Genomic DNA, 24,629 nt, shown 5'->3' with positions numbered 1-24,629 from the left:
GAAATCAGGTGATTTGTTACAGGTGTGGAGGTATCGACCATGTAGGGAGTTACAGAGGTTGTCCCGCCTGGAACAAAGTTTGCATTAAATGTAAACGCTCTGGCCATTTCAGCAAAATGTGTAGGTCCTCGCAAAAAGTGAATTTAGTAACAGAAGACGAATCTGATCTCATTGATTCTCTTGGTATTAACAGCCTGTTATGTGTTGGTGATACTAAATGCAAGGGTTTTCCAAAAGACATAATTTTACTTGATGGCAATGCAATTTCCATGCTTATTGATTCCTGTGCATGGTACAGCATTATTGGCATGGACATTTTCAAAACATGTTGGAGTTCATTGAAATTGTTATTACCCGATGTACAACCTGGTGGTTATACTGGTCACAAAATTGATTTAATTGTTTTTTTTTGGGCTGATATTTCTTTTAAAGACAGAAATATTAAAGGCAAAGTTTATGTTGCCACTAATTGCGCGTCTATTCTCAGTTGGCCCCACCAACACGAGCTAGGCATTAAGCTCGATCCTAATGCCGCACATCCTGTGTATATCATTTCCAATGAACCTGATGTGTTTACCAGTCTTTTAAAAGAAAAGTTTCCTTCTATTTTCACTGATAAATTAGGCATATTTGAAAATTTCAAACATCGTATCATCCTCAAAAATGGAGCCACTCCTGTTCGACACAGAGTTAGGAATGTGCCACTGGCGTATCGTGACAAACTAAAAGTGATCCTTTCTGACCTTGTCTCTAGGAAAATTGTAGAACCTGTTGAATCCTCTCCTTGGGTTTCGCCAGTAGTTTTATCCATCAAGAGTAATGGCGAACTTCGTCTATGTGTGGACCTTCGTAGCTTAAATCAGGAGATTTGGGTTGATAGGCACCCATTACCTAATATTCATGAATTAATATCTACTTTGGCTGGTGCTTGTATTTTTTCTACGGTAGATTTAGCAAGCGCTTACCATCAGGTCCTTTTACATGAAGACTCAAAGTTTTTGACCACCTTTATAACACCTGAAGGTATGTTCCAATACTGTCGAATGCCCTTTGGTTTAGCCAGTGCCGCATCAATTTTTCAAAGGCTTATGAAAGAGGTTCTTGAGGGTTGTTCTGGAGCAATGGCCTTTCAGGACGATATTCTAATTTTTGGTAAAGATTTTGAAGATCACGATAGGAATTTAGATTGTGTATTAAAACGTATCCAAGACAAAGGTTTAACTTTGAAATTCACCAAGTGTAAGTTCAGACAGACCAAGGTGGAATATCTTGGCCATGAAATATCTTCCCAGGGTATCAAACCTAAAGTCAATCACATTCAAAGTATACTCAAGGCTCCCGCACCCTCCAATAAAGAGCAACTTGTTTGTTTTTTAGGTCTTACTGAATTTTACAGCAAATTTGTGCAAGACTATTCTGCTAAAGTACATTTGTTAAGATCTTTATTGAAAAAAGATACAAAGTTTGTATGGAATTCTGAACAACAATGTGCTTTTGATCTTTTAAAAAAAATATTTTTAAATGCTCCATTCCTAAGACCTTTTGAGTTGGGTAAAGAATGTATCGTGTGTGTGGATGCGAGTAATGTGGGCCTTGGTTCAGTACTAATGTAGAAGAACAAGGGTGAGGAATATGTCGTTTCCTATGCTTCAAGGACCCTTCGTGGTGCTGAGTACAATTATTCCACTATTGAAAAAGAGTTATTGGCATGCACTTGGGCTGTTGAACATTTCAGACAGTTTCTGTGGGGAACTAGATTTCGCCTATGTACTGACCACAAGCCCCTTATCAATATGTTAACTGCAGGTGGTGGTAGGACATTGACTGCTCGTTTAGCACGTCTTGCCGCGAAGTTGCAAGAGTTCCAATGTGTTGTGGAATATGTTCCCAGACGTCTGAATGTACATGCTGACTGCATGTCTCGCTTACCTCTGGATTCACAAGTTTCTCTTGTTTGTAATGATTGCGATGTTATGTTCTCTATTGGAGACATTAATGGTGAAGGTAACTTTGGTGTATCTGTCTCCATTTCCGAGTCTGAGTGGAGAAATGCTATGTACAAGGATTCTGACTTGTCTACTGTTGTGTCCTATTTGCAACATGCCTGGCCCGAAGAACGCAAACTGTCTGGTGAGGTTTTGTCTTTTTACAAGATTAAGGATGAGATTATGTTTGATCAAGGCTTTGTTACCCGTGGTGATAAAATTGTTCCTCCCTCGAGTCTGAGGAAAATGATTATCTCAATGGCCCATGAAGGCCACATGGGCATGTCTTGTACTAAAAGACGTATTCGTGAGTTCTACTGGTGGCCTGGGGTCCACAACATGGTTGATAAATGGGTTATTTCTTGCTCGCCATGTTCCTTGAGTGACAAGTCTGTTAAACCATTAGCCACTGCTGTTTCGCCTATTGAATTTGTTTCTTCTCCTTGGAAAAAACTTGGTGTGGATATCATTGGCCCTCTTGACTTGTCTTCTAGCAAGGATGTTTTTATCTTAGTTTTGATTGACTACTTTTCCAAGTGGCCTGAGTTGAAAATTGTGGATAAGATTGGCTTGTCTCAGGTGGTAGAATTTTTGGACGAAATATTTTGTAGAGAGGGCATTCCTGCTGAAATAGTTTCAGACAATGGTCCACAGTTTGTTAGCCGTGAATTTTCTTCTTTTCTTGAAAGATGTGGTGTAGTTCACAAAAGAGTGTCAAATTATAACCCACAGGCCAATGGCCAAACGGAGCGCTTCAACAGAGTAATTAAGGGCTCCATTCAGCTCGCTGTTAAAAGCAACCTGAATTGGAGAGAAGCGCTCCGTGCTTCTCTATTATCTTATCGCGTTTCCCCCAATTCTGTTACGGGTTTGTCTCCATTTGAGATGCTAAGAGGAAGGAAACCTAGTTCCAAGCTACTTCCGTGGTGGATGAAAGATAAAGTACCTTGTGTGCATTCTCTTGACCTTGGGAAGGTCAGGGATAAAGTGTTGGCTTATCAGGATAAGATGAAGGGTAGTTGTCGTGGTTCAGTTTCTCGCAGTCCTAAGGTTAAGGTTGATGATTTTGTGCGTGTGAAATTTGGTAGAGCTTTTGGGAACAAATGGAACAAATGGTCTGATCCGTGTAAAGTCACAGAGGTTTTTACCAAGGCAGTAAGAGTCGATGGTGGTAAGATTTGGAATTTCAGAAGGGTTTCTCTGTGTAGAACTGCGGATTCTGGGTTTACTCCTTGTAAGACTTTTGATCTTAAGACATCTCCACAACCAATTTCGACTCCTCTGCATTCAGCTTCCAATGTCAATGATGATTTAACTTTTTCTGCTATGCTAGATACCTTTGGGTGTGAGCCTCAAACTGAGAATGTTGACTTGTCTGTTGGGAATGGTGTTGCTCCTGCTAACTCTGCCTGTGTTCTTGATAATGTTTCTGTTTCTTCTGACTCTGCCTGCACTTCTAATGATTTTTCCAATACTAACTCTAGTCTTAGAGTTCCTGAACATATTGTTGTACCTGTCAATGATTCTCTCAGGAGAAGTGTTCGCGTAAGGTCTTCTCCCATCAAATTACGTGATTATATTCATTAATTCTTGGGGTTTTTTTTTGTTGTTTTTTTTTTCTTTTCAAAGGGGGAGGATGTGTAGTATGCCCCTTTAACCCCTTAAGTGCTGCTGACGGCCAATGGTCGTCAGCAGCGCTACCTCCCCAGTGCTGCGCACGACCATTGAACGTCCATTCAGCACTAGTTCTAATGGACAGCGCAGCACTGGGGAGAAATGTTTACACGCAGCTAAGGTGTTAAGAGTTGCTGTAGTTCTTAAGATTGTTATGGTTCTATCTGTGTTCTATGTTCTATATGTGGGAGTTAGACAGTGTTTGCCTGTCTCCTGCATACTGTGGATGTTCAAGCTGTTTCTCTGGATTAAAGCCTTCTCTTCACCTGACAACTGTCTCCTGGAATTACTACATAAATCATATGCGAGTACTAGATCTTACAATGTAAAATATACTGTACGTAGTTCTGAACTGTTCTATGTTGAAAAGGGTCTTCTTTTTTAGGACCATGTTACGTCCTCACTGTTAAAATAAGAAAAAAAGCACTAGTCTATTTATGTATTCTAATCATGTATCAAATAAGTACATCAGTATATGGGTGGGCCAGCACCCTCAATCTATAGTTTTTCCACCACATGGTAGTGCTTAAAATGAGTATAAGTATTCCCCAAGTTAATCACATAGCCCCCATGTTATCATGGCAAAGGATGGAAAATATCCTATATCCTATATTTCTTATTTAGTTGGAAAGGCCTGATCCTGTTAGAATTATTCTTAGTCAAGTCATGTCTATTTTGCATTAAACATTGTTTGTATAATTTCCCATATGTACCATATTGTCCCCACTCGCATCATGCTCTATTGATGGAGGGTGATATTGCCCTCAAGTATTGTTTTCACTCGCATATTCATTGCGTGCCTCCAGTGTAAATAACAACGCATTGCATAACCGATGTGTTTAATACACATTCACCCCCAGTACAATCATAACGTTCCGTTGTATCAAAAAGCAAAATTACTTTAAAGTGCATTTCGCAAAGCAGTTTGTAAACAGTAAAATGCTCCAACCACATGGACCCCGTCTGGTATTGGAGCAATAATATGAGGGAAGAGACGGTTAGTGCAAAGTACGTTCCTAACCTGCTGTCCTGCTTCCCAACAGCTTTTCTCTGTGTATGCCTGGCGCTCGCGTATCCCTGACACACCATTTTATTTCAAAAGCCACTCGAGGGAGAATCGTGATGGAAAGAGGACTAAGAATTACAGAGTCCTCCGTTCTACTCCAACGTAGCAGCCATATTTGGAGAGCCAGGTAGACAGAATTCACCATACTATAGTGTAGGGTATACATAGTAGTTTGTTTTTGTTAACCTATTTTTCACCCCTAAAAATTTAGTCACCTATGAAGCCGACTACTACATTTTCCGCGAAGCGTCATAATGCCCAGAAAGCATAACTATCCAGGATAACCCAGCGCAGTAGAATTCTATGTCAGGAAGCGGAGGCGAGGATTTTGCTAGTCCTTTCTCCATTTTATTGGACAGCAAGTTAGTAGTAAGAAAAAACACAATACACCAAGGACTACCCAAACCAACATGGCAGCGGTAGTCCTGGTAACATAACAGCCAATCAGAGTCCAACAGTAAGCATATAGGGAGTCCCGGCTGTTAGTCCTTCCTCTTTCTCCATTGCTGCCTCGGCAAGATAAGTCACGCTTTTCATATCTTTGTCGTGGCAGTTTTTGTTGTGATTGTAGACAGCATTATCTTGATATCGCTTGTTTGATATTGACTTTGCCTTTGTTGTAGGCTGTGTTTATAACGCGGTAGGCTTTCAGCCCGAGCGTTTCTTCTTCGCGCGTGCGCGATCTTGGTGTCGGCTTCTGACGCCGATCAGCTGTTCTCCTCAGCGCTCCTCGCGCTTGAGTAGGAACGCGCTGAGGCACTGCGCTTCTTTCGTTTTTTGGCCTCTTCCCTCACACTGACGCCGTTTTTCGGCGGCAAGAAGTATTTTCTGACTGGAATTTAATAAATTTTAATTTGATCTCAGTCAGAACTTTGGTGTTTCAGGTTTTTCACTTGTGTTAGCCTGTGTGGTACCTGTGTGAAGGGTTTTCCCCTTATATATAGTTGGGGTGTTTGTGTATGGGTACCAGTTTTTCTGCTAATATGCAGTCAGGTCCTTCTACTGTCGAGGTGGTGGCTCCTAATGATCAGCCACAACTGACCCCTTTGCACCCTCCTGCAGAGGTTGACAGGCTTCTCTCTTCTGCGATAGCTCAAGCTCTGGCACCTCTGCAGGACAGTGTAAACAGACTGTCAGCCCATGTATTTAAGAATGATACAGGCGTTTTTGGGGACAGTGGGGCAGGGCCTAGTGGTGTTCCGTGTGCTCTACCACGTACGGCCAGAAAGCGTGACGCGGGGCACCTGGAGGGCTTCAATAAATTATCTGAAGTGTTCCGTAAGAGTGCGCGCACGCTTAGAAGCGCACCCTACCGGGGGGACGACTCACCCGGAGAGACTGGTGGTTTTGCCACCCAGGACCTTGACCCGGAGGAAGGGTTCCCCATTGAGGGAGATGATGAGGAGGACGATTATGTGGATGAGGATGAGGACGCTTCCTCAGAGGATTTTTCTGATGTGAGCAGGTCTTGGCGCCCAAAGCCCAGCGCTCCTAGTCTTACGGAGGGTGATCTTGCGCCTCCTAATATGTTCGACCCATCTACTATTGTAAGACCTAGGTCTTCGGAGTGGTTTCCTGAGCAGTCTACAGCTGATTATGTTGCAGCTAAGCTTCGACAGCCTTTACCTCAGGATGTTCGCCTCCGCCTGCGCTCTGAGTGCCCACGCCCTTCCCTTCCCTTTAGAGTGGCATGCACCCCTGAGATTGATCCCAAGTTGTGTACCTTCTTCGCCAAATATATCAAGGACCCTAAAAAGGGTATAGATAGGTCATGGAAAGCCTGTCAGGATAAACTCTTAGATGTTGTGGGCCCTCTCACTAAAATAATTGAAGTGGCCCAACGTTCTAAAGAGTCGGGTTTACCGATGTCAGTTGATGATGTTGCTGGTTGGTCGCAACGGGCAATGTGCCTTCTTGGCAATGCCAATTGCGCGCTTTCGGCGGAACGGCGACGATCCTTGCTGCTTAAGATTGATCCGAAACTAGGAGAGTTGTCGTCTTCTGAGGCAGGCCCTATTGCTCAGGGTGCTTTGTTTGGTGACCCCTTTGTGAAGGAGTTGGGGAAGTTTGTGGCAACTTTTTCTGCTTTGGACAAGGCTCAGGCTTCTATGAAAAGATTTTTTCCCAAGAAGGTTTTTGGCGGGGCCGGCAGAGGCAGGGGTCGCTCTTCCGGCCGTCAGGTCCAGCAAGGCCCCAATAGAGGCCAATACAAAAGAAATAACGGCTGGAACGATGGACGACAGGGTACCTTTTACCCCTCCAGAGGAGGCAGAGGCCAAGGCAGAGGACGTGGTGGATTCCAGTCCAACTCCAGAGGATTTAATGGTAAGATTTCGTATCATCACTCTGGTTCAAATGGGGGGAAGGTTAGCATTGTTTCCCCAAGCCTGGGCGTCAATAACTTCAGATCCTTGGGTTCTAGAGACGGTTCAGGGGTTTCACATCGAATTTTACGGTTCCCCCGTTCAGCCTTCTCGTCCTCGTCCTCTAGTTTTTTCTGTCACAGAACAAGAGCTTGTAGATTTAGAGGTTTGGGCGATGTTACAAAAGGGCGCCATTATCCCCTCGGTGCTTCACCCAAACGGTTTCCTCAGCAACATCTTCCTGGTGGAAAAGAAAGGCAAAGGGTTCAGACCAGTAATCAACCTCCGCTCCTTCAACGAGTGGCTAATTTACAGACACTTCAAGATGGAGGGCATCCATCTTTTGAGAGACCTTCTGTTACAGAACGACTGGTTGGTTCGCTTGGATCTGAAAGATGCTTATCTTTCGGTTCCAATCTTTCCTCCTCACTGTCGATTCCTCCAGTTTCTGTGGAAGAGTCAGGTTTACGAATTTCGTACGCTTCCCTTTGGTCTTTCCTCAGCACCTTGGTGCTTTACCAAACTCCTGCGCCCGGTGGTAGAGCATCTCCGTACCCTGGGGATTCGTCTGATTGTTTACCTGGACGACATTCTTTTAATGTGTCAGTCCAAAGACCTCCTTCTTCACCATCTTCAGGTTACAATAACCCTTCTTCAGTCTCTGGGCTTCATCATCAATGCCCAGAAGTCGGATCTCTTTCCTCGACAGGAAATGACTTTCCTTGGCTTTCTGATCATAACTACGGATGCGACTCTTCACCTTCCTTCCGAAAAGATCTCCAAGATCAAGAAGGAGATTCGCAAGGTTCTCCGGCGGGATCGGGTATCCCTCCGCCAACTGGCCAGGATTGTGGGCTTACTGTCTTCATCGATCCAGGCCATTTTCCCAGGCCCTCTTCATTACAGCCAATAAGCAACTAGGGGTTGGCTCTAATCAGTATGGCTGAGCCGTCATAGTAAATAACAAAAGAGGGTTGCCAGTACTGATAACACACAAGTAATATGAATTCAAACACAGTACTTGAGGAAACATTCAAGACTGGATGCTAGTCAATAGCTTTTATTTTTATTTATAAAAATAAAAGCTATTGACTAGCATCCAGTCTTGAATGTTTCCTCAAGTACTGTGTTTGAATTCATATTACTTGTGTGTTATCAGTACTGGCAACCCTCTTTTGTTATTTACTCTTCATTACAGGGCTCTTCAGAGACTGAAGGCGTTTCATCTCCGCAAGGGTCTCACTTACTCGGAACTGATTTCCTTAAATCTGGAAGCCCGATCGGAGCTTCTTTGGTGGTTGGATCACATGGATGCCGGGAACGGGAAGGCGATTTTCGGTTCCCGTCCGGATCTTGTGATCGAGTCAGATGCCAGTCGCCAGGGTTGGGGCGCCCGTTGCGGCTCACTCTCGGTGGGCGGCAGGTGGACGGAGGAGGAACTTCACCTCCATATCAACTGCTTGGAGCTCCTTGCGGGCTCGTTCGCAATCCGCTCCTTCACCTCGACCAAGGTTTCGTGTTGTGTTCTTCTTCGAATGGACAACACGACTGTTGTCAGGTACATCAATCGGTTGGGAGGCACGCATTCCAAGGTCCTAGCGGATCTTGCGAAAGACTTTTGGAACTATTGCCTTCTTCGCCAGATCTCTGTCACAGCGGAATATCTCCCAGGCGATCTGAACACAGTAGCGGATTGGCAATCCAGGAATTTCCGGGATGCCAGCGACTGGAGACTGGATCCTTCAGTATTCCGGAGAATTTCGGACCTTTGGGGTCTTCCAGTGATGGACTTATTTGCGTCCAGGTGGAACGCCCTTCTACCCCGCTTCTACAGCTGGAAACCGGATCCGGGGGCGGAAGCAGTGGATGCCTTCCTACAGGACTGCTCCCAGTTTCCAGCTTATGCGTTTCCCCCCTTCCTTTTCATTCAAAGGGTGGCGGCTCAGGTCCGCAGACAGAGAGCTTCTCTGATTCTGATCACGCCGATCTGGAGAGCTCAATGCTGGTTCCCTTCTCTTTTGGAACTGTCCTGGGACAAGCCTCTTCGACTTCCGTCGTTCGACCACATTCTGACGGATCCATTGGGTCACCCGCATCCGCTGGTTCTCCAGGGCCATCTACGTCTCATGGCATGGAGGATTTCAGGGGACGTTGGTCTTGTGACTCGCTTTCGAGAGACGCTGAGCTACTCATTCGAGGAGCCTGGGCCCCTAACACCACTAAACGTTATAGATCAGCATGGAACAGATGGGTTCGTTGGTGTGTGGGAAAACACCTGGATCCCATGGGCTCCTCTGTCACCGACGTGATTAACTTCCTCGCTGATCTTTTCAAAAAGAAATTGGCGTACAGCACCATTAATTCTTTCAGGTCGGCTATATCTGCTGGGCATGCCCTTGTTGATGGCTCTCCGGTTGGTGAGCACCCTTGGGTTTGTAAACTCCTTAAAGGTATTCGCCTTTTGCGCCCCCCAGAACCCTGTTATACAGGATTGTGGGATGTTAATGTGGTCTTGAATTTTCTAAAGTCCTGGCAGGATAATCAGTACCTTTCCCGCAAGGAGCTTTCGGCCAAATTAGCGATTCTCCTCTGCCTGATTTCATGTAAACGTGCTTCAGATGTTCGTGCACTGGATATATCAGCCAGGGTTTTTACCCCAGAAGGGGTTACGTTTACTGTTTCAAGAAGAACTAAATGTAATACCAGGTCAGTAACTTACCCGGCTTTCCCAGATTCGCCAAAGCTCTGTGTTGTTCGTTGCCTTAAGACATATGAAGATGTTACTCTTGAGCTCCGCCCTCCGGGCGAGAGACAATTACTTATTGCGGTTAAGAAACCTTTCAAGGCAGTTTCCTCTCCCACCATTGCCAGATGGGTCAGGTGGGTTATGTCTGAAGCTGGAATTAGCGTCACTGACTTTGGGGCTCATTCCACTAGAGGTGCAATGGCTTCCAAGGCTATTCAGGTAGGTGGACGCCTGGAAGATATCATGAATGCAGCGGATTGGTCCTCGGATTCGACTTTCAAAAAGTTCTACTTTAAGCCAATCCATGAGGCTGCTTCGTTGGTGGTGAGTAGGCTTTGAACAAGCAAAATCCTCGCCTCCGCTTCCTGACATAGAATGAGAAATTTCCTAGTTACCACAAAGGAAAGTTTCAATTCTATTAAGGAGGCGGAGGCGAGGATTTTCCCACCCAGGCTTTATCGAGCCTTCCCTCCCGAGACTGGACTATGATGATTTTACTTCGTCTAAGGGAAGTATCTCTTTTCTGTGTTTTAATGTTCTCATTGATAAGCTGTGCAATGCTGATTAATTTCTCTTTGCAATTCGTTCTGTTTACTCCATTGCAATGTTCTTGAATTCTTCGACATTGTTCTGGACGAGATATTATTATTATTGTTTCTCTTCCCTAGGCTCCGATCAAAAAGCGGACTAGTGGTTGGATGACTTCTTTCCTGCGGCAGCTCCCAAGAAAGAGGAAGGACTAACAGCCGGGACTCCCTATATGCTTACTGTTGGACTCTGATTGGCTGTTATGTTACCAGGACTACCGCTGCCATGTTGGTTTGGGTAGTCCTTGGTGTATTGTGTTTTTTCTTACTACTAACTTGCTGTCCAATAAAATGGAAAAAGGACTAGCAAAATCCTCGCCTCCGCCTCCTTAATAGAATTGAAACTTTCCTTTGTGGTAACTAGGAAATTTCTCATTCATGACAGAAAGGTCCAGACCTGGGCACGAAAATGGTGGCCATATTAGGATTGAATAAGGGACACTCGACACGGGGTAATTAAGCAGGGTCCACTCAAAACACAGCATGTACCAGTCATATCTTAAAATGTATATGTCATTAATTCAGATGATGTGTAAAAGAGTGTTCCAAAACAGCTATGTCAGAATATCCAAGTTGGAATAGAGACACCCTCACTGAAATCACCCACTCTATACGGAAAATTAGTTAGCATATAACTTGCCATTTTAAATATAAATATATGAGGACACCGCCACATAATTTAACCAGTCCATCATGGGGTAATTCAAGTTCGATCCAGTTCAATGATCCAAATCACCACATGTTGTTGGAAGGAATCCAGACTATAAGGATGTTAGTATACAGTAATATATCAGAATTTTTACTATCACCACACATTCACAAAAGGAAGAAGATTCAACCACAGTGGATAGATTGTATTACAGAAATCCAAACAATTCTTTATCAATGTTGATTCCATGTTTCAAAACCCTCAGAGTAATAATCTATTTGCTTTCCATATGACGTAGTTTGGTAGTTTGATTACCCCCTCTTAATCCAGGGAGGACTGACTCTAAACCATGGAAGCCTATATTTATCATTTGTGTCATTTTATGCATCTTATTGAATTGGAACGCCAAGGGATATTGGGCATTGTTGTTATGTATCGCCCTTATATGTTCCTGTATCCTCTCCTTTAGCGGTATTATGTTACTTCCTATGTACATCTTCCCACAGATACATTTTATACAGTAGATCACAAATTTGGTGTTACAGTTAATAAACTGGTTTACTGTGTAGATTCTTTCCGTATTATATTTTAAGGTCATGGTTCTGTTCATTGCAAATCAGCAGACACTACAAGTATCACATTTAAAAAAAAACCTTGGGTTTGGCAAGTAACCACGTATTGTTTGTAGTAGCTAAGATGGAGCTAGGGTATAAAGATTGTCTTAAAGTTCTGCCTCTTTCATATGTAATGATAGGTTTAGGTCCCAATACACTTAGGTCATCAGTTAGTAGTTGCCAATCTTTGCTTAATATTTTGAACAACTCTTTGCTCACATTAGAGTATGGTGTAATGAACCTAATTTTCCTGTTTATACGTGTCTTGTTTTTCTTACTGGTGCGTCCTGCCAGTAGATGTACTCTATCTACTTTATTGATCTTATAGCCTGCTCTTCTAATATCTACTGTGTTGTAACTCCTAGCAATGAATATTTTCTCTACAGCATTTAGTTCCTCATTTAATCTATTGATATCACAATTTCTATTTGTTCTTATCATCTCCCCATATGGAATAGATCTTATTTGTGAGGGAGGATGTGCACTATTAGCGTGTAATGTTGCATTATATGCCGTAGCTTTTCAATCTGGCACTGCCTGTAATTTATCCTTATCTACCACAATGGTGATATATAGGAAATTGATCCGAGAGGTGCCCTGTTCCTTGGTAAAGGTTAAATAGAATGGATTGTCATTGATGTATACAAAAAATCCTCTAATGTATCTCCTGTTCCAGCCAAGAACATTAGGATGTCATCTATGTAACGCCCTAGGTATAACACATTCTCCATAAGGGGATTGGGACCTTTTTTCCAGAGATGTATCAATTAAAAATGGCCCATGTAGAGGTTGGCAAATTAATGCGAAAATTTTTGTCATTGGAGATGTTAATATTTAAATATGATATAGGTGGTTTTATAATACATGTATTTCGATTGATTAGGTATTATTCAATGTTTTATATGTAATTTTTGCAGCCTTGTGGAAGCCCTGACGGGTGAAACGCATGTCGGCTGCTGTGCAAATTTGGAATAAAGTTTTACTATTGAAATCTCTACGTAAATTTGGATCTCTTTCTAGAAATTTGTGTGTCATTTAGCACACTTGTTGAATGGACGCAACAACACTGAACATTTTTTGGACAACAATTGAATTGTTCGGACTATTTCTATAGTGACTTTGCGAAGGTGTGCTGCAGTGTTTATGAGGTGAATTTGGTTTTGGACTACTTTGTTGGTCCAAAAGTTAATACTCTAGGTGGATGAGTATTTGGCACTGTTTTAGCACACAATATCCAAGGGTTGGAGAATAACATATTGAAATCTACATGAATTCTGTACACATTGTGATGTGCAGATCAAGAAAGCAAATCCACCCTTTCGCTCTTTGTACATATACCAAATACAATTCAGGGCTGTTGGTGTTACCAATGCTTTTTTGGAGTATCAACCTATGGTTCTCAAGCATTGTTGCATTGCTAGCAGGCTGTGGTTTCTCTCTCTTGGACTGTACAGTCAAGGCCGCCTTCTTCCTCTGAGGAATCCTGGCAGGTGAGGGAAGGCTGGTAGGCTCCAGCACTTTTTAAATGCCAGGCTCTCACCTCGGGCTGATCAGTTCGGTGCGTGTCAAGGACGAGACAGAGGAGGCTGGTAGTAAACTGTCCCAGCCAGCTGTTCGTGAGGTATCAGTGCTGGCAGGGGTGCAGCAGTTTGTAGCCCAACACCCCAAATAGCAGCCCCACCCACGTGGGAAGATCCAGCACCAACAGTGTGTCTCAGAGAGGCCATTAGAACTGGCAGATTGTGCACAATCTTTTTTGCGCCCAGGAAAGATACAATATATACCTAAAGTCCTACAAAAAGTGGGGGGACTCGCCTAGTTAGGTAGAATGGGTATGACATCACTGCAAGTGACATGCCAGTAAGTGACATCATGCGAAAGAAAAGGAGTTAGGTCCTTGGGTGGGACTGAGGGAAGGGGCTGGACCATATATGACTGAAGAACAAAAAAGATGCCCACACCCTCTTGGCTTAGTATAAACCCAATCTAAAGGATACCAAGTGCAAATTTATGAAACTTGGTAAGGTACTTTTATTTATACCTGTTACTCATATTATTTTTTTAATTATTTTTATAAGAACTTTTTATGTTTTGGCAAAAAAAGATACACACATATTTAACACATTCATCTACAATTGATAAACTTTTCAAAGGGAAAATAAATTTAAAACAGTACCGCAATAACACAGAACATACACATTGTAAACAAACAGTTCATAAATTTTGTCAAAAATAAATTGATACTTGTAGACAAAACAAAGCAAAGTGCGACCAAGAGCAAACACAAAATATATAGGAATCAGTAAATCACTCAATGATACTAATGGCTCTTGTAAATGTGCCGACGCGTTTCAGGTTCGAACAGCAAGTTTTCGAACCCTCATCAGGGCTTTGTTAGTTTGTCTGTGTAAAACACAAAAATAATAAAGTTTTATTGAAAATCTGAGTGCCTCAGTTTGTACCATCTCAGATTAATAAAAGCGATTGAAAAATACCTGTTTCAATCAAGTAGTGCGTTTTAGTTACATGGATCAGGGGGACAATGCTTCGAGCTTCCGATCTAAAAAGAGCGAAGCATAGTTTGTATCAGGGCTTAAACTCGTTTTACTTCGCCAATATCATATGGGAAAGGGGTCCCATAAATCCACCTACCTCACTACGCATCATCCGACGCCTTGTGAAGGGAGGAGGTTGTGGTCTTTAAGTCAATCGACCTGATTGAATAGAAATGAAATTGTTACACAGTCGTGTAACATGGCGCAAAAGCGGGTATCAACCATAGCCAAATGAATCCCATACCTTCTTTTATATTTCAGAGAGGAGACGGTCTCCTGTAGGTGCTGGCACTACGCTTCGATGAAAAAGCCTATTTAGAAAAACATGAAGACATGACTACAAATCAGACCAACGGCCGGGAAATTCAGCACTTCTTGTCGGTCGATAGAACAAATCATATGGCACACTGTAACGTACCTGTAATCCGGTTTGGATTCAGGTGCGCGTTTTAACAGCCCACGGACAGTTCGTGGGCTGTTAAAACGCGCACCTGAATCCAAACCGGATTACAGGTGCGTTACAGTGTGCCATATGATTTGTTCTATCGACCGACAAGAAGTGCTGAATTTCCCGGCCGTTGGTCTGATTTGTAGTCATGTCTTCATGTTTTTCTAAATAGGCTTTTTCATCGAAGCGTAGTGCCAGCACCTACAGGAGACCGTCTCCTCTCTGAAATATAAAAGAAGGTATGGGATTCATTTAGCTATGGTTGATACCCGCTTTTGCGCCATGTTACACGGCTGTGTAACAATTTCATTTCTATTCAATCAGGTCGATTGACTTAAAGACCACAACCTCCTCCCTTCACAAGGCGTCGGATGATGCGTAGTGAGGTAGGTGGATTTATGGGACCCCTTTCCCATATGATATTGGCGAAGTAAAACGAGTTTAAGCCCTGATACAAACTATGCTTCGCTCTTTTTAGATCGGAAGCTCGAAGCATTGTCCCCCTGATCCATGTAACTAAAACGCACTACTTGATTGAAACAGGTATTTTTCAAATCGCTTTTATTAATATGAGATGGTACAAACTGAGGCACTCAGATTTTCAATAAAACTTTATTATTTTTGTGTTTTACACAGACAAACTAACAAAGCCCTGATGAGGGTTCGAAAACTTGCTGTTCGAACCTGAAACGCGTCGGCACATTTACAAGAGCCATTAGTATTATTGAGTGATTTACTGATTCCTATATATTTTGTGTTTGCTCTTGGTCGCACTTTGCTTTGTTTTGTCTACAAGTATCAATTTATTTTTGACAAAATTTATGAACTGTTTGTTTACAATGTGTATGTTCTGTGTTATTGCGGTACTGTTTTAAATTTATTTTCCCTTTGAAAAGTTTATCAATTGTAGATGAATGTGTTAAATATGTGTGTATCTTTTTTTGCCAAAACATAAAAAGTTCTTATAAAAATAATTAAAAAAATAATATGAGTAACAGGTATAAATAAAAGTACCTTACCAAGTTTCATAAATTTGCACTTGGTATCCTTTAGATTGGGTTTATACTAAGCCAAGAGGGTGTGGGCATCTTTTTTGTTCTTCAGTAAGTGACATCAGGGCGCATGACCACATGTGGCATCACAGGAAGTAGCATCAGATCTTAAGACCTCACATATGTTTAGCAGGTCTATCAGGAGTACAAAGGTTGCATTACGATATTTAATGATTTAGATTTTGCATGGCGGTTTCACCAGAGTATTAACACAATCCCAGCTCAACATCTGGGCTTCAACTTATACATTTATTTATTTTTAAACCCTGCCACTAAGAAATTGCCAACAAGGAGAAACGTGGCAGTAAATCTATTCTGCTTAATTGTTGTAATGTCTGTATTTTAACATTCTTTATGGGGTTAATGCTCCTGCTGCTGAGATATTTGTGTGCAAGCTAAATCTCAGGGAATAATAATGACACTACTCATTCCAATGTAGGGTGTCAGAGCGCTTTACATCACACACACAGATAATTCAAATACCACTATTTTGTTTATTTTCTTTTATAGCGCATAAGCACTACTATAGTGCTAAAGAGCTACAAGATAAATAAAATAGAAGTATTTAAATTGTTATTCGTGTAAATACTTGGGTGACCAACACATCTGACATTCTTTCAGTGTATGCATATCCCTCATCAGTCCAGTCACTCACATCACCAAAACAGTTGCATCAGAGCTACACTGTATGCTCCATAACTGCAGATCTGCAACCAAACACAAACTGGAAATCTCTGACACTATCACTCACCACAATCTCGACATGCTCTTTCTCACTGAGACCTGGTTTAATGACTCCTCTCACACTTCATTTGATTTTTTGATTCCTACTGACTACTCTATCCTCAGAAACGACAGAACAGGCAAGATCGGGGGAGGTGTTGAGATTATTTTCAGAAACGCCCTCCAAATCAAAGCCTTTCCCACCATCCTCTTTCGCACCTTCGAATGCCTTTCCCTAGAATTCCAAGTTCATCATGGCTCACCCTTCAGGTTCCATATCATCTACCACCCGCCTGGTAATTGCTCTTCCTTCATGGAGGAATTCATCGACTTCTTTAGTGACCAATATTCACAAAGCGACAAGCAGATCTTCCTAGGTGATTTCAATCTCCACTGGGGCTCCGTGGAAGACTCGGCTGCCAACAAGCTTGCAACTTTTCTCTCAGCTAACGATCTTGCCCAACACTGCTCAGAAATAACTCATGCCAAGGGCTAAATTCTGGACCTTGTTATATCCAAATCAGACCAGATTACCACTGCTCCACTCATCCGTATTGACTGGTCTGACCATTTCCTCATTCCCTTCGGTTTTCACCTCTCAGACATTTTAACTCTCGGACAACCTAAAAGAGCCTCTACGTGGTTCCGCAACACAAAAAACATTGATCTTGGGACTCTATGTGATTCTGCTATGCGTTCACTTCCTAGTCTAGACCACATTACGGATGTCAACAATCTCACTCCCCATTGCCTCCTAGTCCTTGCTGTCGAAATCGACACGGTTGTTCCACTCCAAAGCAAAAGGAAAAGACCCACCCCATCAGCTCCTTGGTTCAATAAAGCTCTCTATGACGAAAGGAACAATCTTAGAATCTTGGAGAAGCACTGGAGACATTCTCCATCCACCTCCAACCTCTCACTTTTACGTCCAGCAAGATCCAAATACCACAAATACATCTTTCAGGATAAAACATCACATTTCAGATCCCTCCTCGATTCTGCTAAAAACAGACCCCAAAAACTTTTTGACCTCATCAAAAACCCAAATTGCTCTCCCCAAACCATCAAGCCTGAGGATGCCTCAAAGAAAGCAACTGAGTTAGTTTTATTCTTCGATTAAAAGGTAAAATCTCTGGTGGAACAGGTCACCCACCCCACCCCCATTGAGGACGAAAATCCTTAGTCACTTGGCAGAACTTTGCCGCTGTCTCGGAGGATGATCTCCTCAAATGCATCCGTGAAACCAAACCCTCCAACCATTCTTCTGACCCCATACCCAGTGGCATCGCCATTGATTTATATACTAACACTCTCTCCTACTGGACCAGGCTAGTCAATCTCTTCCTCAGTCAAGGATCCCTCCCAGTGGTCCTCAAAACAGGACAGGTTACCCCACTTCTAAAAAAAACCTCTGCAGATGCAAACGACCTCTATAACTTTTGCCCAATCACCAATCTCCCTTTTCTTTCAAAGATCACAGAAAAATGCGTTGCAAAACAACTTTCCCAACACATTATGGACAATAATCTCCTCAACATGTTCCAGTCAGGCTTTATTCAAAATTGCAGCACGGAAACAGCCCTGCTGCAAGTGATCGATGATGCGCTGCATATTCTCGTTTCGGGGGAATCGTGCCTTCTGATTGTTCTTGACCTCTCTGCAGCTTTTGACACTGTCAATCACAACACCCTCTTTAACATTCTTCAACAGAGAATGGGCTTGGAAGGCCCAGTACTTAAATGGTTTGCCTCTTTCTTCTCGGACAGATCCCAAATGATCAAGATTACGAACATTCTCCCAGCTCCACTGGTGGTTGGTCAAGGCGTCCCTCAAGGTTCTATCCTTGCTCCCACTTGGTTTAATCTCTATCTGGAATCATTAGGGAACCTCCTAAGCAAATTTGGAATCCTCTATCATCTCTATGCGGATGACACCCAAATCTACCTCAAGGTGACTTCCCCTCATGATCTCTCACTACTCAACTCTACTCTTAACTCTATTCACAACTGGATGTTAGTTCACCAACTCATTCTCAATCCCTCCAAAACAGACTTCCTCCTCTTATCTAGCTCTCTCTCCCTGCCTCCTGTTCAATCCTGGATGGATCAGTTAAAATTACTCAACAGTAAACCCATCATTGTGGACTGCGCTAAATCCTTAGGTGTCATACTTGACAAAAGACTCAACCTGATCTCACACATCAATTCCATTGCCAAGAGTGCACGTTTTCAGCTGCGCCTTCTATGGGGAATTTGTCAGTTCTTCCAGGAGAATGACCTAAAAACCTTGGTCCAATCGCTAGTTCTCTCTAGACTGGATTATTGTAATTCTCTTCTGACTGGCCTTCCCAATTCTCACCTCTCCCCCCTCAAATCCATCCTCTCCTCCACTCAGTAGCTTGCTTCATTTCAGGGTCCAAACGAAGTGACCACATCACTCCTATCCACTCCGATGGCTTCCCATCGAGGCTAGAGCTATCTACAAAACGGCGTGCATCACCCACAAAGATTTGCACTCTTCCTCCTATCGCTATCTGGCGAATAAACTGATATTGTCTGGAGGCTCAAGACCTTCTCGGAATACGGAAAAGTTCCTTCTTGAGCCCTCCTCCTTCAAAAGGGAAAAATTGATGACACAATCGTTCTCAGGTAATGCGATGAGAATCTGGAACTCGCTTCCTCCTTCGCTCCGTGCCATCACCTCCATCCAGATCTTCAAACCAGACCTCAAATCTCTTCTATTCCAAAGACACTTTCAGAACTAATCGCCTCCTCAGACCCCACTAGGAAGTACTTTAGTCATTGTAAATTTGTCATATATATTTATATTTTGTTTGTACATTCTGTGCTTGCTGCGTTTGATATTGTGTTCCGTTTGCCTGCATTATTTTGATTCTACGGCCTGCTACTTTTGTTTTGTTCCATTCCTGTAACAGTTCTCTCTTGTAATGTAACTGGTTAATGTACAGTGCTCCGATACCTTCGGGTAAAGTTGGCGCTTTATAAAAATGGATTAAATAAATAAATAAATAAATATATAGGGACTGAACAAAGTCAAAAGCATCTCTCTTAAGTACCTGAGCCTTTGTTTCCCCTCCATTTAATCTACATGCGAGGCTCCTGATAGCTCCTAGCTAGGATACTCCAACAAAAAGAGGCGTAATGGCCACTTAACTTTGGCTTTAGACATGGGCCCGGCTGGACTCCGATTAGCCCCTTCCACGCCAGCATGTTACTGCCCGGAACAAAAGCAGAAAGTGTGCAGGTGCCACAGAAAGTGTCCTGTGTCAGAAAATTACACCAGGTCAAGTTCTGCATATGTGGCACTTCGCTGCAAGCCGGGGCCAACTTTGCAGCAGGGTAGAGGGTGTCGACCCCGTGGAAATAGTGGGTAGACTGCACCAATCCTCCACTGGAGCCCTTAATGTATCCCAGTGTGCCCTGCCACCATGACGAGTCCTCCAGGCCCGGCACCTGCAGGCTAAATTCCTTCCTATGCTTAGCCAGACATGCCAACCCTCCCGATTCAGGCATGAGACTACCGATTTCAGGGCTAGTCTCCCGCCTCCCGATAACTGCAATCAAAAACCCGATTCCTCTGGGGTTTCAGCTGACAGGGCTTGGTATTGTGTAACAAGCTAATTCTTCCAGCAATTGTCAGAGTGGCGATGCAGGGGCTCTAGAAGGGGTGAAAGCCAACACAGCCCCATTAACAAGCGCATGGTCTTTTAAAGACCAGTGAAGTACTGGGGGCGCTGTGTGTGTGTGCCCGGGAAGCTGTTTTAGGGGAGGGTGGGGGTGGGGGGGTTTGAATGCACTACGAGCAACCTGCCACCTCTCTGCCTGCCATTGTGCTCCATGCTGCTGAAAGATAACATTAAAACGTGCATTTGTGTTTCTTCAAATGTCCGACCCTGCAGTAGTACACTTCCAAAGCCCATACATGACAGTGTAACTCGATTAAAGGCCCCATTCTCCTGATTTTTAAAAAAAATCTCCCACTTTGCTCTTCTGAAATGTTGGCATGTATGTGCTTAGCAGCAGTGCAGATATTCAGTGCTGCACACAAGGTAAGTTTGAAGCGCCTCATGACCCCCAAAGTAAGTCAGGGAGATATATATGCATGACCAATGAATGATGCTGCAGTGAAGTGAAATGCTTTAGCTTAGCCTAACTCCTGATGCATAACTGTTGGCGTGCTGCAAGCAAAATCCAGCAGAACCTTCCTCGCCGCCATTGGGCTGCAACCCTGCTTCTGACGTGAATTCCGTTTGAAATCCCACTGACGCCTCGGATGAATGACCCGTCAAAAAGGTCCGACAATAACTAATGTTCTCCACCTGAGGTCAGTAATGTTTTAAACTGATACGCCAACTACCACCCGAGTTCCCATCAACCACTACTACACATCAAGGATTAACCCTTAAAATATGCCCCCAATACTATTGAACGATCAGTGATTATGCACCGTTGACGCATGTACGTACCTACAGCCAATGAGTACCTCGTAATGCTCTGCTGCGCGCTACGATTGGCTGAAATGCAGAGGACGCGCCAATCCCAGGAATCTTTACACATTACGAGACCCACCCACTGCCTGGCGATTTCCTTTTGCCGTGTGATTGGCTGTGGTTGGATCCGGAAGTCGCTAAGATTTGGGATTGTTTTTATCCGTTAAAATATCAACAAGGGACAGCGGGCATTTGGCAGAATTCACTGAGAGTCTTTGTAAGTAATCTGGACACGTTTTAATTATTTGTCTTGTATCATGACAACAGTCCTTCACCCAAAAATCCCTTTTCTATACTCTAGTCTCCCCTAGCATTTTTCGATTCATATTTAACTTATCTAACTCACTTTCATCGATACTCTTACACACAGCCTTTCATCCACTCTCACTCAACCATATCTAATTTGCTGTAATTTACTGCTTGTCATCGTTTCAAAACAAAAATGAAGGTGATACTAGTGCAGTGCAGCGAATGCTGTCAATGGGTCGCGGAGGTACCGGTAGCTGGTCCACTTGACACATTTTTGCACGTTGTTGCATTTTAAAAGACCCGCAACCAAAAAGGAAGTAACAGAGCAACTGTGTTAAAAGTGAGTCGAACAAACGTGAATGCATATTGACGCAGTGGTTCCCAATCTGTGCGCCGTCCAAAGCAGCCAGGGGCGCCGCGCATCAGGAACCACTGAGAGGCGATAGAAGCGCATCTCCTCCGAGGACCGTGTTCGTGCTGAACAAGCTCATGGTCATTCCAAGATGGATCCGTGTGTGTAGTGACTGTAGTTCCATTACAAAAGGGATCAACTTGCTTGGGGAATAGAGGGGTTTTATTTCTGACCTCATGATTAATACACCCCATTTAAGCATGGATCTAACAGCGCGCGGCTGAACCTCCTATTTGAATGGGCTGCTGATAGGAGCACTTGGGGGCAGATTTATGTCGGACTTGCGCCACGCTTACGCCACGCAACGGCGCGGAAACGTGGCGCATCCCTGCGACCTATTTACAACGTGACGCATCTAGGCAGATGCGTCACGTTGTAAAGCCCTGCGCCACATGAAACCTGCGTCAGGTTTCATGTGGGCGTTCTGTCGCAGGGTGGGCGTTCCCTCGTAGGAAAGCCCCGTAAAACTGACGCAGTGAAATCTACAAGATTTCACTGAGTCAGTTTTACGACACTGCTGGGTCAAATCCTTCTTGAAGCAGGCGTAAGGAGTGACGCACCACGTTATGTATAGGTGGCCTCTGTACATTGCAGGAGTTGCCTCGCACTTGCGACGCTACTCCAGCAATGCGCCGCCCGTACACCACAAGATGCATCACGCATCTGCCCTTCCTTGCACCATGGTGCGCCGCATTGTAAATGCAGCGCATCTGTGGTGCCGCAAGGAGGGAATTGCGTGACGCATCAGTTCTGGTGCATCCCTGCTGATTTGCAGAGATGCGCCAGAACTCATAAATCTGCCCCTTGGTCTCTGAACTTTCAATCTAATTATCATTGCACTGTTGCTTCTGTTTAATGCCTGAATACATGTGCGTCTTGGCCTTTGACAACATGTTATGATCATTATTAAATTGTTGTAGCTCTGCATATATTTATACCTGTAACTGCACATTGTTCGACTGTGTTCCCGCGATTGTGAACTAACGTCCTTTTTATCTGTTAACAATGAGGCCTGGATTGCATTCCGCTTTCAAGCCTCCCTTTTAATTCCTTCCTCATAGAGCATCCTGAGCGAGTGGTGTGTTCCCATCGACACTGCCTGCCGTGCCATCGGAGCACTCCATACTCCAAGATCCTGTTATTTTCATGGAGTTTAGTTGACAATTCGACTGGGTTTCTTTTCAATTCTTCAAGCGCACTTAAAGTGCAGGCTTCCATCAGACCCTTCGGTTCCTCTACGCTGTCCTCAGTTATATTGGAACCTTTACTACACTTGCCGCTCTTTAGTCCTTCGGCCGATTGTGCTTCTGTTTGTGCATACGAGCTGTCTTCCAGAGGTGAGTCAAAAGAGTAGTACAAATGTACGGGGCCCGTAATGTGTAATTCTTTAAAATTTGGACTTTGGGAACACGACCACTATCTCTACGTACTATGGGGCAGATTTATGAGGCCGCTGCGCCTCTTTGCGCCGCAATTGCGTCACTTTATTTGACGCAACTGCGGCGCAAACAATGCGCCCTATTTACAACGTGACGCATCTAGGAGATGCGTCACGTTGTAAAGCACTGCTCCATAAGGAGGCGTTCCTGCGCAGGGGGGGAGGGGGGGCGTTCCTGCGCAGGAACGCCTCCTGAAAGTGGCTGAGTGAAATCTATGAGATTTCACTCAGTCACTTTCAGGGCAATGCTGCGTCAAAACCCTGCGCCTGCTTGAAGCAGGCGTAGGTCTTGACGCAGCATTGTGCAGATGGTGTAACCCCATGCCTTGCTGGAGCTGCGTCGCGCTTGCGACGCAACTCCAGCAATGCGCCACATTTCCGGCACAGATGCGTCACGCATCTGTGCCGTTTTTGCACCATGGTGCGCCGCATTATAAATGCGGCGCACCATGGGTGGCGGAGCTGTGGCGCACGTTAACTGGCGCATCCCTGGGGGTGCGCCAGTTAACATAAATCTTCCCCTTTGTTTTTGTCATTACAGGCTTGCACCGTGAGTAAGTACTTACTTACCTTTCAAATTTCACATCAGGGTGTGCATGTGTGCCACTCTGTATGACTTTGAATTCTAATCCCTGTAATCCAGGGACTTTCCGGTAACTCCTTTTTATTAAATATCCTACTAGCACACCACTTAAACCACCATCATTTACCAATTCTTTCTATCCGTACTGACAGGATGTCACTTCTTAGTTCTGGGGAGACCCTGGTATCGGGTCGAAATGTTGCAGACACCCCTGGTAACAAACAAATAACTTTTCTAACTTCAAATTGGAATGTTTAGAGAACTTTTGGAGTTGTTTGTTACTCATACATTAACCTTTGTTTAACTTTCTGATAGTTGTATCGGTTTGGCTTCAGCAATGGAACACACTGCATTGTGTTGCAATTTGCAATGTGACTTCTCATGGACTTTGTTTAAAAAATGAATATATAAATAGCTATTCATCTCAATTAAGATGGATTAGTGTGATTTTATTTTTTATATACTATGAAGCATATAGGCTATTTAGTCTTTCTATTGAAAAATGATCTTACTAAAAGATACCAATTGAGAACCATTATTGCCTTAATACTGTATCTTAACCAGGTTTCCATAGGTTTATGGGTTGCTCCTGTAGCCTGATAAGAGAACTCAGTTGCTTGTAGCAGAGCACCTCCTGCTACAAAAGACGCAAATAAAGTACTCCTGAGGCCGGGTTTTCGTCCCCCACCCTATAAAAAAACAAGCATTTGCAATGCAATAGGTCTCGTATTAGGAAAGTTAGAGCTATTGGTATTGTAAATGACAATTTTTTTTATTTAGGTTTTGTTTTTGAAAATAGCGAAATTATTAGCTTTGTCATTTACCATGCCAATAGTTATAACTTTCGCAAATGTGACACCTATAGCATTTGTAATGCAATGTGTGTTGTATTTACGTGACTTACATGTATTGATATTAAAAATAACAATGGTTTATGATTTTTTTAAAATAATTAATACTTAAATATAAGTTATT

At 43.5% G+C, this 24,629-nt stretch overlaps 2 protein-coding genes across 4 annotated transcripts in view; both read left to right on the top strand.

The window, feature by feature from the left end:
* The first annotated feature begins 5,684 nt into the window (after positions 1-5,684).
* On the top strand, positions 5,685-24,029 carry LOC147712058 (uncharacterized). Its single transcript, XM_086919585.1, has 3 exons — positions 5,685-7,050; positions 7,232-7,911; positions 23,970-24,029. The coding sequence occupies exons 1-3, from the start codon at positions 5,685-5,687 to the stop codon at positions 24,027-24,029; spliced, it is 2,106 nt and encodes a 701-aa protein (XP_086775711.1).
* BBIP1 (BBSome interacting protein 1) overlaps positions 21,075-24,629 on the top strand; it is a 45,812-nt gene continuing 42,257 nt past the window's right edge. Inside the window, exons 1-2 of one of the 3 annotated variants that reach the window (XM_086922781.1) lie at positions 21,086-21,189; positions 22,695-22,970. The gene's annotated coding sequence lies outside the window, so the exon portion shown is untranslated. Of the gene's footprint in view, positions 21,194-22,694; positions 22,971-24,629 lie in introns of all 3 variants that reach the window. The other 2 variants (XM_086922780.1, XM_086922779.1) reach the window with 2 other exon arrangements.

This window comes from Lissotriton vulgaris, chromosome 5, assembly GCF_964263255.1.
Source record: "Lissotriton vulgaris chromosome 5, aLisVul1.2, whole genome shotgun sequence".
Classification (NCBI taxonomy): domain Eukaryota; kingdom Metazoa; phylum Chordata; class Amphibia; order Caudata; family Salamandridae; genus Lissotriton; species Lissotriton vulgaris.
Note: the sequence above shows the minus strand (reverse complement) of the source record. Positions and strands in the feature narration are given on the sequence as shown.

What these genes read in the sequence shown, in the direction of transcription:
- LOC147712058 (XM_086919585.1), top strand. Translation starts at nt 5,685, where the DNA reads ATGGGTACCAGTTTTTCTGCTAATATGCAGTCAGGTCCTTCTACTGTC. An exon ending in CAACTCCAGAGGATTTAATG is followed by an intron (nt 7,051 to 7,231) that starts GTAAGATTTCGT and finishes TTTCTGTCACAG; the next exon opens with AACAAGAGCTTGTAGATTTA. An exon ending in AGGTTCTCCGGCGGGATCGG is followed by an intron (nt 7,912 to 23,969) that starts GTATCCCTCCGC and finishes ACTTTCTGATAG; the next exon opens with TTGTATCGGTTTGGCTTCAG.